Consider the following 18123-nt stretch of genomic DNA (forward strand, 5'->3'; position numbering starts at 1 on the left):
ATTTAGAAATATAATGCATTTTTAAACATCTTTCTAATTTACTTCTATTATCTAATTTGTTTTATTATCTTGATATTCTTTGCTGAAAAGCATATCTAGATATGCTCAGTAGCTGCTGATTGGTTGCTGCACATAGAAGCCTCATGTGATTGGCTCAACCATGTGCATTGCTTTTTCTTCAAATAAGGATATCTAAAAAATGAAGCAAAATAAATAATAGAAGTAAATTGTAATGTTGTTTAAATTTGTATGTTTTATCTGAATCATGAAAGAAAGATTTTGGGTTTAGTGGCCCTTTAAGTATCTTTATGATTCTGATAGATTATACATTTTTTAAACATCTGTCCAATTTACTTATTTTATCAATTTTTCTTCATTCTCTTGGTATCCTTTATTGGAGGAGCATCAATGCACCATGGGAGTTAGCTGAACACATCAGTGAACCATTGAAAAAAGGTATTTATGTGCAGCCACCAATCAGCAGCAAGCTCTCACCTCTGAGCATACCTAAGTATGTTTTTCAACAAAGGATAGCAAGAGAATTGAGCAAATTATATAATAGAAGTAAAGTGGAAAGTTGTTTCAAATGTTGTGCTGTATCTGAATCATAAAATAACAAATTTGTGTTTGATGTCCCTTTAACATGGCTTCCAGTTGATTATCTTGTCAACAGTAAACACCTAATAAAACTTTATGCATATTGAACAAAATCATAGGGGTGGAGTAGCCTTATTTAAAAAGACAATCCTCCTGCGTCTGTTAAGCTGCTAGGTGATTGCCAGAACATAACCACCCACTCTAATAAGGGATTTTATGATTTAATAAGTGTTAAGTAATCATAGTGATAACAATCATAGGACAGCAAACTCTAGTGTGATTTTGTTGTGTTGTTAAAGGGATCAAAAACCCAAATTGTGATTTTAAACAACTTCCAATTTATTTATATTATCAAATTTGCTTCATTCTCTTTGTTGAAGGAACACCAATGCACAGGGCCGTCTTTAACACAGGGCAAAAGGGGCCAGACTGCTGATGTCATGTGATATGGGGGACACACACAGTCAGTCCTAATACTGTCAGAGTCAAAAGTTCTCTGCTTATATTTATTTGTGAGAAACTGTGCCAGACCGTGCCGGTGTCATGTGACATGCCAAGCTAGTGCCATGTGCTGTTTTAGGTGTGCACTCTGCAGCACTGAATGTTAATCCCTAACTCAGCATCCAGTCAATCCCACTGCATCAGAAAAGGTCCTGCTGGGGTTACCACTATTACCAGGTAACTGCTCTGGTGGTGGGGATGTTTCTGGGTAGGGCTGACTGTAGGCGCATGCAGCAGAAAGCTGGAGCGGCAGGCATGTGAGGATTTGAGCATCTGTGCAGCTGCACACACTGCTCTCTTCAGTCTTGAGGCTGTGTCTTGAGGCTGTGTGACTTATCTCACACTGTATCCATACAGCCTTGGGCAGACAACATCCAGTCTGCTGGTCCCCTTAGCCCTGCTCTTTCTGCTATGGCCCTAAGATCAACTAACAGAAGTTTTTTAGGGGAACAGTGCTTTGTAGAAAGGTTTTAGTGGGAAGGATAATTGAGTGCACACACGGCCCTCCCCCATGCAGCATTGTCTAGTGCAGGGTGAGAGGAAACTTGTTCCTAGCAAAGAAGTGACATGTGCTGCTGTGGCTGATGTATAGTGTCATGCTGATACTTCACACATTAAGGTAAGGTTTATTTTTATAGTTTTTTTTTCTCTCTGTCTCAGATTTTACAGCTTCCCATAGTATTTCTGCTGTTCCAGTCAGTAAATTTATATTTGACTGCACCTCTATGCTTCGATAGAAGCCGATAGCCATTTATAGACTTATATTTATATGATTCAATCATATTCTTATCATGGTTTATTGTTTAAGAAAATGAGTAACTCACGATAGTTAGGTAAAATTAATAGGGTTAAAGACAAGTCCAAAAAGTATCTAATTAACTTCCAATTCCAAATAAGAGGTTAAGACACGGAACTCCTTGCAGATGCGTGATGCGACCTCACAATTCGGCAGCTAATTCCGTCCCCAGCATGCAGCATTACATAACAATTAATTATTTTATTTATTATTTTTAAAGCGTATGAACATATCAATATTTTTTGAGGGGGCACAACATTCCATTTGGGTGGGCTTTGCCCCCCCTTGGAGCCGACCCTGCCTTTGTGTAGCCATATATGGTATTTTTTTTTCTTAAAATATAAACTCAATTAATCTACTTGTATCATGCTATTTATTTTTATTTTTGTATTATCCTTTACCTCGCTGTATTCCACATATGTTGTAAAGCATGTGTGGAATGCGGTCAGGACAGCAAAAGTTGACGGCTATATAGCAAATCCAGAGGCTTTGTCTGTGCATGAGCACCGTGTGCACCCTCAATATGTAAAAAAAATTAAAGGGATACTGAACCCAAATTTCTTCTTTCATGCTTTAGATAGAGCATGCAATTTTTTAGCGACTTTCTAATTTACTCCCATTATCAATTTTTCTTTGTTCTCTTGGTTTCTCATTTTAAGAAGCAGGAATTTAAGCTTACAATACGGCCCATCTTTGGTTCACTACAGGTAGCGCTTGCCAATTGGTGACTAAATGCAGCCACTAAACAGCAAGCGCTATCCATGGTGCTGAATCAAAAATTAGCCAGTTCCTATGCTTAGATTCCTGCTTTTTTTCATGGATTTACACTTCTATTTTGGCTCAAAATTGGAAATAATATATATTTTTTTAATCTCCTTCATTTAAATGTAAAATAAATAAACCATCTGTGAGGTTTTTCCTCACACCAATGTTTTTTTTTTTTATCTGTGGATGAGGAAGCAGCAGCCTGGGCTGGGACATCACTGCAGAACAACCCTCATATTAACACCCTCCCCTCCTTTTTCTCATCCTTTAAAAAAAATCACACACAGCCTCCTGAGCAGCCGCAGGAGAAATGGAAAAAAAATAACATAAGGCTGGAGCCAGTGCAATTATTGATTTGTAGGAGCAGGAAGAAGTGAGCATCCCCTGTGTCAAGTGAGGGAGAACCGCACCACCAGCACAGGAAGCTGCTGCACCTCTCCACAGAATCTCTATTACCCTCTTTATTTCCTGTTTTTATTTTATATTTATTGTTCTGTTGCCCATTCACAGTCTTTATTATTCATCTGTGTGTTTTTTGCACGTTGTGCACTAAGATAAAGGATGAACTTTCTACGCAGGAGGCTGTCGGACAGCAGCTTCATAGCCAACCTTCCCAATGGGTACATGACTGACCTGCAGCGGCCAGAGCCCCAGCAGCCACCGCCCCCTGCAGCCCCAGCCACACAGCAGCCCCCGGCATCCCCGGCTCCAGAGAGGAGGCAATCCAGCCAGATGTCAGCGGCCAGCGGATTCTTCAGCTCCATCACTAACGCTGTGAAGCAGACAGCGGCCTCCGCCGGGTTAGTGGAGCAGAGTGCGGGAAGTGGCGGCACCGCGGTCAGGAAGGTCAAACACTTGCTGGTTATCGAGGAGCCTCACACCGACTGGTAGGTGCCGGCTGGCCGGGAGGGGTGAGTGTGCCGGGGGAATGTGCGCATGGGCAAGTGGGGCTAAGCTACATAGGTACAGACATATATACTCTGAGACAGACATGTATACTCACAGACACACATACATACACACTGAGATAGACATGTTTTCACTTATAGACACACATACATTAGTATAGATATACACACTGAGATAGACATGTATATACTCACAGACACACATACATTAGTATAGACACACACACACACATATATACTCTGAGACAGACATGTATATACTTACAGACACACACACATTAGTATAGACACACACACATATATACTCTGAGACAGACATGTATATACTCACAGACACACATACATTAGTATAGACACACACACATATATACACACTGAGACAGACATGTATATACTCACAGACACACATACATTAATATAGACACACACATATATATACACAATGAGACAGACATGTATATACTCACAGACACGTACACACAAATATACACACTGAGATAGACATGTATTCACTCACAGACACACACACATTAGTATAGACACACACACATATATACTCTGAGACAGACATGTATATACTCACAGACACACATACATTAGTATAGACACACACACATATATACACACTGAGACAGACATGTATATACTCACAGACACACATACATTAATATAGACACACACATATATATACACAATGAGACAGACATGTATATACTCACAGACACGTACACACAAATATACACACTGAGATAGACATGTATTCACTCACAGACACACACACATTAGTATAGACACACACACATATATACTCTGAGACAGACATGTATATACTCACAGACACACATACATTAGTATAGACACACACACATATATACACACTGAGACAGACATGTATATACTCACAGACACACATACATTAATATAGACACACACATATATATACACAATGAGACAGACATGTATATACTCACAGACACGTACACACAAATATACACACTGAGATAGACATGTATTCACTCACAGACACACATACATTAGTATAGACACACATATATACTGGTACACACACAGACATATATATACTGAGAGAGACAGACATGTTTACACTCACAGACACACATACATTAGTATAGACACACACATATATACTAGTACACACACAGACACATATATACTGAGAGAGACAGACATGTTTACACTCACAGACACGTACACACATATATACACACACCGAGGTAGACATGTTTCACTCACAGACACACATACATTAGTATAGACACACACACATATATACTGAGACAGACATGTATACACTCACAGACACGTACACACATACATTTGTATGGACACACAAATATATACTCATAGGCACATACATAATTCCTGGTATAGACAGACACACATGCACTCATAGCCACATACATCCTCCCTGCCATTGACAGGCACACATGCGCCCATTGGCACATACATATGCACTCATAGGTATACACAGCCATGCTCCCTGGCATAGACAGACACACATGCACTCATAGACACATACATATAATCACTCATAGGTATACACATACATCCTCCTTGCCATTGACAGACACACATTCACCTATTGGCACATACATATTCCTTCATACATACTCCCTGGCATAGACAAACACTTGCACTCATAGGCACATGCATATGCACTCATAGGTATGCACAGACATACTCCCTGGCATAGACAGACACACATGCACTCATAGGCACATACATATGCACTCATAGGTATACATATACTTCTTTCCTGGTATAGACAGACAACATGCACTCAAAGGTATACACAGACTTATTCACTGGCATAGACAGACACACATACATCCATCCATACATCCATCCATATATATATATATATATATATATATATATATATATATATATATATATATATATATATATATATATATATATATGTGTGTGTGTGTGTGTGTGTGTGTGTGTGTTTGTGTAAACAGACCCATGTATATGTCTCTTAATAATTAAATTCACACACACAAGCACATATATACATTGATAATAATATGCAGAAACAATCCAATACGTCTTTCAGTCAGTGACCAAAATGTGAGTCATTTAGGAAATAAAATTCTGTTATGTAAACATATTTCCAACTGTCTTATATTTGTGAAAGTGCATTGGTAAGAAGTAACTTGGGAGTTTTGGAAAGATTACTCACAGTCTATGCAAGGAAAACCATTAAGACACCATTTTTTAAAATGATGTTGCTTTTTTTTATTGTTACTAGAATATTAAATACTTCCCAGAGATACATGCAATTACTTACTTTGTAAAGCATTTTGTAACTTGTAGCTAGCAAGGAGACTAATTGAAATATATTTTGTAGAAAATATAGCAAGCTTTTAATTAGTAAATGAAAGAACATTCAATGCCTTGTAATTCTGTCATTGTATGTCACTTGCAAATGTTTCAATAAAGATGTGATATTGAATTTTCTTAACATCCATAATGAATAATCACCTAGTTTGCATATTATCACATATTAATCATGACGATAAATTGTTAATACTGATGTCAGTATTGGAATACATAATAATTTAAAGTGAGCATCAGTATGTTTCTTAAACATTTTCTTTGTGCTGTGAAATTGTGAAATACCTGTTGTATAAAATAGTGTTAATTAAAAGACAGAAATGTACACTATGATTTTTTTATTTTTTTTTACCATTTTGATATCAATGTGCTTACTATATATTTACCACTCTCTTCCTAGTCAAATGTTATCCCTATTACACACCACCAAATATTTTTGGCAAATAAATATATGTAATCTATCACCTATTTTATAGAATATGTTGATTTTTTTTTTTATTGGAATATGTCATCTGTGTGGTGTACCATTTTCAGTCCCATAATAGGGTTTACAGTGTTAAAAGATCATTTAATACAGTAAACTTGCATAATTGAATAATTGAAAATTCATAATAAAAGACAATGCAGTAATACTTCAAATTTCAAATGAGTAGTAGATTTTTCTCTCCCATCTGTATCATGTGACAGCCATCAGCCAATCACAAAATGCATATATATATATACTGTACATTCTTGCACATGCTCAGTATGAGCTGTTGTGTCAGAAAGTGTGTGTATATAAACAGATTGTGCACATTTTAATAGTAAAAGGAAATTGGAATTTCTTTTTTTTTCATGATACTTTATTTTTAACATCTAAACAATTGCCTTTTTAACTTTCACTACATTATTTTAATTTACGATAGTACAAACATAATTGCAATATTTTCACATAGACCATTAGATCACAATGGGTTTCATTATTCATCTATAAGTATAATCTGATTAAACAGCTGTTGACAAATTTGCATAAAACTTAGGAGTTGTGTAAGGAAGTTCTCTGTGGGTATTGTATATGTAGAATAGTTTAGTTGAATAAAGTAAGACCTAGAAAGGGACATTATACACTAGATTTTTCTTTGCATACATGCTTTGTAGATTATCCATTTATATAGATCAACTGGCAGTGTTTTTGTAAAAATGTATAGTTTTGCTTATTTTTAAATAACATTGTGCTGATTTTCAGACTCCTAACCAAGCCCCAAAGTTTTAGATGTATACTGATGTATAAAGACTTCAGATTGCTTTTGTTTGTATAATGAGTCTTTTCATATGCAGAGAAGGGGGTGGTGTCTGCTCTCAGCCCCTTTTAGTGGGTGTCCCAGGCTAATTTTATCAACAGTGCTAAATTGGGAGCTTCTAAGTAAGTTTTTAAAATGTTTTATACTGGGTTTTTATATAAGAATCTGTGCATATTCTTCTTTATAGTAGTATCTATTACATGCAGCTAAATTAAAATTGGTGTCTACTGCCCTTTTAAGCATTCAATTAAATGCATGTTTTAAGATAATTATTTAACCTTAAAAATACACAAGAAACATGAGTATGTAATTGTAACAGCTACTAATTTACTTCTGTTATCAAATTTGCTTAGTTTTCTTGGTATTCTTTTTTTTTTAAGCATACCTAGGTAGGCTTATGAACAGCAATGCACTACTCTGGGAGCAAGCTGCTGATTGGTGGCTGTACATTTAGGCCTCTTATCATTGAGTTACTCTGTGTGTACAGCTAACTCCCAGTAGTGCATTGGTGCTCCTTCAACAAAGGATACAAAGAGAATTAAGAAAATTGGATAAAAGAAGTAAATTGGAAAGTTATTTAAAACTGAATGCTCCATTTTAATATTGAAAGAAAAATTTAAGTAGGTGGTAAATTTAAAAGCTGGCACCTGGTCTGTCTTAACGTCCTTCAGGTAAGGTATATGTCATCAGTAGTTGAGGACAAGTGACCACTGTGCCTTAATTTGGTAAGAGAAGCTTCCACAGTTCTATAATATTATTTCTTGTGGGTCCTGTGGTGACAGTCACAGTAAACATTACTGAAGAGGAACACACAAACATTTCTATAAAGCTCTATTGCAAAATAGCTATACAATAGATCTGTTCAGTGTTGCCTTGTTCCTACTTGTAATAGCCATTGCAGTCAAGTCACTCACTACAAGGACATTGATATGTATATTCAAACTATACTGAACCACAGTCATGCCATGTTCTTGTAAGTGTACAAAGTGAACAGGATCGAACTGGTGTTATTTGACACCATATTATTATATTTAAGAATTGGCCAAATGTTTGTATTTTTTAGTGTTCTAGGTGGAAGGTTACCACTGGGTTTTGTAGGTATCACTGGGTACCATTATTTGCATATAATATACACGTGCATATATAGTTATACATATTTATACATACACATGTATGTGTGCATTTATATTGATACATAAAAATAATAGTGACCATGAAGAGGTCCATCCCTTAAATTGTTATGTTTCTATCAAAACTCCTTTATTGGAGTCTGATTTTGGTATAATAATGAGCCTGATCTCGCTATTGAACCTTAAGGGACAGTTTACTCAGAATTGTTCTCCCCTTCAATTTGTTCCCAATCCACTTTGCCTGCTGGAGTGTATTAAATTGTTTACAAGTATTTCCATTACCCTTATATTGGCATTTGAAATAGTTGATTTATCCCCACATATTCTGAAAGTTTCTGGCCTTAGGTGCTAGCTATAGATGAGCTGTGTAAACACAGCCAGCAGAAGAAATTACACTCCCAGTGGGGTATAGAAGAGATAAGGTAATAACATGTTAATTTTCCATTGTTCTCTCCAAGTATTGGTCTTTGGTTTATGGACAGATATAAGATAAAGAAGCAGGTATATGTACACAATCCTGTTTTATTAGGTTGTGGCCTCAAAACACAAAACCAGCTATTTCATATACACAAATAAACCTTAAACAATTCTCATACATTTTATACTCTGTAGCTAGTAAAAAAAAGTAATTGGAAACACATTAAGGGAAAAACAATTTTACAGTATACTGTTCCTTTAATATAAAGTAAAACAGACAACAGCTTTACCTAGCCCGGGAGCGCGCCACATTAAGATGAACTGCGCATTCGGACGTACTGTGATTAGACAGTAAGCATGTGATGCACTTAAAAAAAAAGAAGTGCAGCCAAAGAGGAGGGATATACATTAAAGGACCACTAAATAGTAGAAATTCAGAATTAACAAGTGTATAATTAAATGACAATGCAATAACGCTTACTCTGAATTTTGAATAAGCAGTAGATTTGTTTTTGGGCAAATTTATGTTTCTCCATTTTCTGACCCCCTGTATCATGTGACAGCCATCAGCCAATCAAAGACTAGTATATGTTTACACTGTGAGCTTGGGCACATGCTCAGTAGGAGATGGTGCTGTAGAAAGTGTGTATATAAGAAGACTGTTTTTAAAAATGTATGGCTATCCTTAAAGGGATATGAAACCCACATTTTTTTCTTTCATGATTCAGATAGAGCAGCAATTTTAAGAAACTTTCTAATTTACTCCTTTTAACAATTTTTCTTCATTCTCTTGGTATTTTTACTTTGGGTTTCATATCCCTTTTAGATTTATAATAATGCACAAAATCGTGTTCAACATTTACTGTCCCTTTAACAATATTTTGTAATAATGAATAACTGTATTTTAAAATGGAGAATCTCCATTTCCCTATGGCAGCCGTGTGAGAGTTTTAGGGTCATTTATATCTGCACAACCAGTTGCTATCATTTTCTCTTTCTATCTTATTATTTTGCTGGCCTGAGTGTTTTTTGCTGGCCTAACACAAACCTTTGTTTGCCAAATTATTTCTTTCCCTGCTTCTACAGCACTAACCAGGCCAGTACAATGGAATAATGCAAAGCAGTTAATTTCCTGAAGCGAATTCTTTCTAGGAATTGCGTTTTCTCATTTGCTTTGTTCCTTATTAGGCCCACCCAGTTTTTTGTTATAATATATAGGGCAGCATTTTATGTTGCTTACATTTTTGTTTCATCAGTTCCGTGAGTCAAATTTTGAGTATATTATTACATATTTGTGTTTAAACAGGGTATGGAAGAAATGCATTGCATTTAATATATCCGTTGAGCAGAATCTGGTTTCCTTAAAATTTAAAAAAGAAAACATTTTTCCAGATATTATTTAAGCCTAAATATACCTTTATTTTCAGCCTCCCTGCTACTTCCCTCTTTTAATCGAAGCATTGTGGAGGGGAGATCAGGAAGATCCGCACTCTTTTGTCCAATATTTAAATACTAATAATTTGGGGATCAGTTTTTACCTTTGAATTGAATCCCTTTAGCATTAATTATTTGGACATCACTCTAACAGGTGTCAGTGGAGAAACTGTTTCCACAAATGTTTACAGAAAACCAATATCTGGCAATAGTTGTCATCCCAGGAGCGTGTTCAAGGGCATTGCCAAGGGGCAATTTATCCGCCTTAAACGGAATTGCTCAGATACAGCTAGCTTTCACCAGGAGTCACGAAAGCTCTCAAAACGTTTCCAAGAAAGAGGTTACCACAAAAATGTAATTGATGAGACTGTAAAAATTGTAAAGAAAGAGAAATGGCTTATTGAGTCAAAAGAACCCCCTGATCATGATCAGAATTTATGAGGGGGAAATGTTCTGTTCATTACAGACTACAGACAGACTGAACAGTATCACCAGATCTGTGACATAATTAAAAGACACTTTCCGCTCCTACGAGCTGATGATGGTTTGGCTAATGTATCCCCTAAAAATGGTAAATTTAGTAACAAAAGAGGTAAAACTCCGGGAAACATGATAGCCCCTAGTCTAAACTCCCCATGAAAGACCAGAGAGAATCTTCTTGGTTGACCATGGTAGGTATGTTTAAATGCCACAATAGAACATACGTGGCCTGCAAAAAGGTTGAAATAGGGGAGTGGTTCAAATCCTCAGCTACAGGGCATCCCTACCAGAAACGTTCTTGTCTGAATTGTAGGTCAACCTTTGTTGTGTACCTGATCACATGTGCCGAATGTGACAAACAGTACGTGGGTCTCACTACCCGTGAGGTGAGATCCAGGGTCAGGGAGCACTTGTCCAGTATTAAAATGGGCACAGCCAGCACTCCACTAGTGCAACATTTTGCCCAGGTACACAACAAGATTGCTGACACATTCAGATGGACTTGTATCGAGAGAGTCATACCCCCATGGAGGGGAGGTGATAGAGAGAAATTGTTAGGGAAAAGAGAGGTTTTCTGGATTTAGTTTTGTATTAGTTGAGAAGAACATAAGATATGTACACCACAATTTTGGGATACAACACTTTAATCCCTTATAAGTGAGGGGTTGATTAAATAAATGTTATTAGTTCCCTTGTGTATGGTATACCAGTGCTCGAAGTACCATTAGGTTGGTCTATACAGTGTGCATTATAGTTTGCATTTATTAAGATAAATCTGTGCTTGTATGTTTTCTTTATTCCCCTAGCACTATGTTCTCAGCTTGTAAGATATTAAATAATATTTGTTAATTGATATTGTAAAATCTGAGAGGTATACAAAATATGTACACTACAATTTTGGGAAACAAAACTTTAACCACCTAGAAGTGAGGGGCTGTTTAAATCAATGTTGATTGCATCCTTATGTAAGGCACACTAGTGCTTGCAGCACCATTATGTTTGCTTATTCAGTATGCATTGTGTTTTGCACTAATTACGATATGTCTATGAATTTCAATGTTTGGGTCTTTGTACTGTCGCTTAAATGCGCTCATTACCTAAAGCGCAGTAAGGTGTCAACTAAAATCAGTTGTCCAATAGGAGGTAGCTTATGGTTTTAAATAGGCTGTCTTAATTTACATGGCCAGCAGCTTAGAATACGGCACACTGCCGAAACGCGTCAGCTGTTGCATGCTGACCTCCTCTTGCACATTTTTATGCTTGTGTATCCTGGCTTATTAAATAAGTCTTTTGCAATAAAGTTTATGGTTTTATTACTCCCGGCTGGTGCTCCGTTCTTTTTTCTGTGCTGTTGATTCGTTTGACCTACCCTAGTGAAGCACAGCCGGTGGGAGTTTGTTTCCTACAAAGTGCTTCAAAGATTACCAGAGCCGACCCGTCAATGGACCTACCACAACAGAGCTGAGGCCCACACCCCCCCGGAGACACGGAGGAGTGATCCAATGCTCCAATCGGAGTGAAGGGGAGGAATCCCAAAACATCTGGGCAATCTCAGAGGGTAACACCGGAAACACCCACCTACACACCACACGCTGGTCTGCAGGAGAGACGCAGAGCAGAGAGAGGAATCTCACGGCGTCCATGAAGGGCATTCGGTGCTTTGAAAAAAAAATGGAGGCCGAGTGAGCCCTTGCCGATCTGCACCAGGCCTGCAGCGTTCTTTTGACAGAGGATGGGTAAGCTTTGTTTTAGTTAGTATTAAGGTTACCCTTGTTTGTGGGATTGATCCGTGCATATCCCCTTCTGCAGCAAGTTTGAACAGCTTGGTCCATTATTGCCTGCCCTACGTTTGCATTTATATTAGGAGAGACTCCTTTGTTGTGCATTTTTATAACTTATCAGATGCTGTAAGATGCTGTATTTCCTAAGTTATTAAAGGCACAGTAAAATCATAATTAGACATTCATGATTTAGACAGATCATACAATTTTAAACAACTTTCCAATTTACTTATATTATTTAATTTGATTCCTTCTCTTGTTATCCTTTGCTGAAAGGTTTATAAAGGAAAGCCCAGGAGCAGCAAATAACCTAGGTTCTAGCTGATTGGTGGCTGCATATATATATATATATATATATATATATATATATATATATATATATATACTGATTGTCATTGACTCACCCATGTGTTTAGTTAGAAACTAGTAGTGCATTACTGCTCCTTTAACAAATGATATCAAGAGAATGAAGCACATTTGATAATAGACGTAAACTGGAGATTTGTTTAAAATTGTATGTTCTACCTAAATCGTGACATTTTGGGTATCATGTCCCTTTAAAATGATAGTGATTGGGGGGTGGAGCTAGCCAGCAAGCTGAGAGGAAGCTTTCAGCTTAAGCTCTGAGCAAAAAGCATAAAAATAAGTACTTTTTAAGTTGGTTTTGGCACCAAAAGACCTAATCATCAAGACCTGTCAGCTCCTAAACACTTTTGGGAAGCAGCAGGACAAATTTTGGACGTTTTGGAGCAATTTTCGAGCGGTCCGGTTCCCAGGACCAGGCCGAAACTAGGAAAGTCCATGGATGCGGCCTACCCCGGGCCAGCCATAATCGTGGACGCATGAAGGATTAGCTCCGGGTGTAGTTATAGCAAAACCTGAGTGCTTGCTACAGAAAATGCACAGAGAACGGCACTAAGTGGCATCGTAAGCATTTCCTAATCACTGCCCGACATTGACAGGCTGCAAAAGAAGCGGAGGAGAAGCAACGCAATGGCGCAATGAGAGGGCGGCCTAGAACTAATTAAGCGGAAAGAAGCCACTCCACAGTCAAGATTAGAGATCTCACAGACGGAGGACATATGGCTAGAGCTCCGGTAAGCCACACCATACCTGAAATTACGCCATGATATAGGGCGAAAGGCACAGAGACACTGGGGAAAAGTATATAGGCTGAAACGCCACGTGGGAAGCTACTTCTAGAAAAGGGGCCAGCAAGCAAAAGGATACTATCAAAACACTCTGGGCTATATATATATAGATGTTTATTGAGAGATTTACTGGAGAAGAAAGAATGCCCCAATGAAGGGAAATAAGGAGAAAACACAGCAGAATGAAGGCATAATAACGTTCACAAGGCATTTAACGTAGCCCACAGGTTCCATATCTTATATAATATAACGAAGGGTGCTCCTTTTTTCTCTTTTTTTTTTAGACAGCAAAACACAAAAAGCAATAAAAACCCTATTATGTGCTACTGAAAGAAGAAGTGATTACAAACATTAAGAAAAAGGGACTATATATATACTATAAAGCTTTAACAGCATTTTCTACCTCTCTTGCCCTATTTTTCTAAGCAGATAAGGGGAAAGGGAAAAGACAAAATAAAATCTCATTGGCATAACTCTGCAAAACACAGCATGGCAGCCAGAAGACAAAATAAACCAGCAACTCCACTCAAAACAGTAGCTGTGCAGGATTTCTTTAAACTTTCTAAAGGAGATAAAACCAAAGATAAAGGAGACATATTACCAGAAGAGGAAATGGAGTCTGATGGGGAATCAATAATAGCTGAGGAATCCCATGCCCCAGCCACTAAAGCTGACATTACCAATCTAGTCTCTAAACAGGACATCACTTCAATTTTTGATAAGATGTGGGAGAAAATGGACACACTTCAGACTACTGTAACAAACAGTTTAGCTGAGATTAAGAACGATATCACTAGTCTGGGCACAAGGGTTGAGTCCCTGGAGGAAAAGGAGGAGACCATGGAGGAAGAGATAACAGCAGTCTTGCAACAAATTTCTGAACAAAAACAAGAACTAGCAGAAGTTAATGAAAAATTAGAAGACCTAGAAAATAGGAATAGAAGATGTAATATTCGACTAAAAGGTATTCCGGAATCCATAACAACACCAGATCTAACTTCCTATTTACTACAACTCTTTCAAGCAGTCACAGGATCTTCGGAGGAAGGAAAGTTTCAGATGGAAAGAGCTCATAGAGCTCTGAGAGCTAAACCGAGGGACACGGAACCTCCAAGGGATGTGATCACCAAACTACTGAGATTTCCTGAAAAAGAGGAGATCATGCTGGCGGCGAGGAAAAACCCTACCTTCAAGTTCAAAGGGACTGTTGTACAACTATATCAGGATTTATGTGTCAAGACACTACAAAAAAGGTCTTCCCTTCGTCCTCTAACACAGTTATTGCGGAAGAACCAGATCATATACAGATGGGGATTCCCCTTTGCCCTCCATATACACCACGAAGGGAAAACAATTACGCTCAAAGATAAACAAGATGTTCCAGGGATCTGTCAGATACTTAAACTAGAGTGCCCAGAGGATCCTGATAATCAACAGGATAACAACAGAAGACCCCCTCAACAACAGAGAGGAATACAGCAAACTGAGAGATGGACAAAAGTTCCCAAAAGAAAACAAAGACCTTGAAGGACTAACCAGAGACAAAAATGAGACGGTATTTATGTAGACATTTGTGCTTCTAAACCTTCTCCTACAATAAGGAGGAGAGTACATAATCTGGGGGCATAATGTTTATGATTCACTGTAAGCCTACGATGGTAAATAGGTGACACAGGTGTGAGCCCCCTGACGTGGGGTAGGATCCAGTTTATGCAATGTGAATTGTTTGAAATTCTTTGACATCAGTTGATTAGGTTAATTACAATAGATAAAAGATGAATAGGTATTAAATCAAATCTGCTATATCTAATGTTATACAGTTTATACCCAGGGCAAGATAAGCCAGTTCGCTTAGTTTCTAGAGCACTCATGTTTTAATATGTATAGGGTGCAATCCAGCAGTTTTTGTTAACATAACTACATATCCAACTAAAGTGAAATGTTTGGGTGGAAGTTAAAACACCAGACAAATATTAATGTTGTATATACGATTGTGACTATGTTTAAAATTGGGTTATTTTTTTTTATTTCAAGTTCCGTTGAGCAGTATAATGAAAAATTTTCTCTCCAGAAAACTGAAAATCAGAATAACAAAAACAGAAGTGAGGATAAGGAGGACGTACTATTCAGGTATAGGGGGATGAGGAGGGGGGACACTACATATGGCAGCTAAGTTACATATCATATCCCACAATGTACGGGGTCTAAACACAGACACAAAAAGGAAAACAGCGATCACACAATACTTAAACTTGGGGGCCAAAATCATATTCCTCCAGGAGACACATTTCGTCCAACAGCAAATCCCTAGACACTGGTCAAAACATTTTCAGCAACATTTTCATGCCACCGCTGATAGCAAAAAAAGGGGGGTATCTATCCTCATACACAACTCACTCCAATTCACTAAGGAAGAGATCATAAAGGACAAGGAGGGAAGGTATATTATAGTAAGGGGTAATTTACAGGGAGCACAGGTCACACTGTGCAACATATACGCTCCTAACGAACAACAACATACCTTTTTTACAAATCTATCCCACATCCTGACTCAATGGTCGCAAACAAAAATTATTTTAGCAGGTGACTTTAATATAAACTTAAGTACAACTAGGAAGGACACTTCATCCAAAATTTCTAGCAAACAGTTAAGACTAAACTCTATCTCTAAATCCATTAGAGACACACTAGAGAGCCACAATATTTTGGATACATGGACAACACTATATGGCCAGACCTCGGACCATACATATTACTCACCTGCACACAAATTATACACTAAACTGGACTATATTTACATTAGCCAAATTCTGCTACCCAACCTAACATTTTCAAAAATTCACGCCTCAGTATGGTCTGACCATTCTATTATACAAATACAACTAGACGGCATAATAAATGTAAACAGACAGAGATCATGGACGTATGATCCAGTGCTCTTAAAACAGCCAAACATACAATCTACAATTCTCGGACACCTTAAAGAGTACTGGAGTATAAACACTAATTCTCTAAGCAGTCCGAGCATTATATGGGCAGCCCATAAGCCATTCATTAGAGGCATGTTGATCAAAGAAAAAGCAAAACACCTGAAAAAGATTAGAAGTACGGTAGACACCCTACAGCGAGACATTGAGGACTTAGAGAGAACACATAGATCCACCAAGACCCAAGCAATTTTAGAACAATTAACACAAAAAAGGAAAGACCTGAATAAAATCTTAAATGATAACTCCCTTAGAGCACTACATAAACTGAAAACATTTTATTTTCTACACGCAAATAAACCTGACAGATATCTAGCCCATAAGCTGAGGGAAAGGACAAAAACTATGTCTATCCGACAAATACAAAAAACAGACGGGACAGTAACATCAAACCCACAAGAAATTACAGATTGCTTCGCACAATATTTTGAGACGCTCTATAATGGGCATACAGCACAACATACCACTCAAACAGAACTTATCAAGTCCCAACTTTTAGAGAAAGCAGATATGCCCAAATTAGATAAAGAAGGGGTAGAGGCGATGGAGGCAGAGATTACAATGCAGGAAATTAGTCTAGCAATAAAAGACCTCAAAAATGGCAAAGCGCCCGGACCAGACGGGTTTTCGGGAGAATACTACAAATTTTACAAAACAAATCTGTTACCACATATACATAAATTTTGTAATGATATTTTGGGGGGTGCCCAGATCCCACCAGACCTACTAAGAGCTAAGATAGTAGTAATCCCGAAACCAGGAAAAAACCCTAAACTACCCCAAAATTATAGGCCAATTTCGTTAATTAACCAAGATGTGAAAATCTTCACAAAAATTTTGGCGAATAGACTAAAGCTATATCTCCCCTCATTGATTCACCCCGACCAAGTCGGTTTCATTAAGGATAGGGAAGCCCCTGACAATGTACGACGTACTATAGCCCTGGTGGAGTATTTGGAGAAAACGGAAACGCCTTCTCTGCTCCTTTCACTGGACGCGGAGAAGGCGTTTGACAGGGTGGACTGGTTATACATGCTAGACATTCTAAAACATGTGGGATTCGGAGACAAATTCATTAAGGCAATAAAGAGTCTATATTCAGCACCTACAGCCACGATAAGAGCAGCAGGGTATCAATCAAGGCCCATTAATATATTAAATGGCACACGACAGGGATGTCCGTTGTCGCCCCTTTTGTTTGCCCTTTGCGTGGAGCCTTTAGCAGCTTGCATTAGGACCAACACAGATATTAAGGGAATCCAACTAGAAAAGGGGGAACACAAATTAACTTTATTCGCGGACGATATTTTACTTACGCTCACAAAACCTTTGAGGTCCCTCCCCAATCTGTATCAATTAATAGATGAATTCTCCAGGGTCTCGGGGTTCAAAATTAACTCAGACAAATGTGAGGCTCTCCCATTGTCAATACCGACGCATACACAAAAATTAATAGAAGCCAATTTCGACTTTAAATGGGCTAAAAACGCAATTAAATACCTGGGGGTACAAATTACAACCTCAACGGAAACCTT

The 18123-nt window shown here is 37.8% G+C and overlaps 1 protein-coding gene across 1 annotated transcript in view; it reads left to right on the forward strand.

Annotated features, from left to right (window-relative positions):
• The first annotated feature begins 3031 nt into the window (after window positions 1-3031).
• The window catches only part of SYN2 (synapsin II), a 759797-nt gene continuing 744705 nt past the window's right edge, over window positions 3032-18123 (forward strand). Inside the window, exon 1 of the mRNA XM_053721097.1 lies at window positions 3032-3546. Coding sequence (XP_053577072.1) covers window positions 3221-3546 — 326 coding nt within the window. The 5' untranslated portion in view covers window positions 3032-3220. The remainder of the gene's footprint in view (window positions 3547-18123) is intronic.

This window comes from Bombina bombina, chromosome 7, assembly GCF_027579735.1.
Source record: "Bombina bombina isolate aBomBom1 chromosome 7, aBomBom1.pri, whole genome shotgun sequence".
NCBI lineage: Eukaryota > Metazoa > Chordata > Amphibia > Anura > Bombinatoridae > Bombina > Bombina bombina.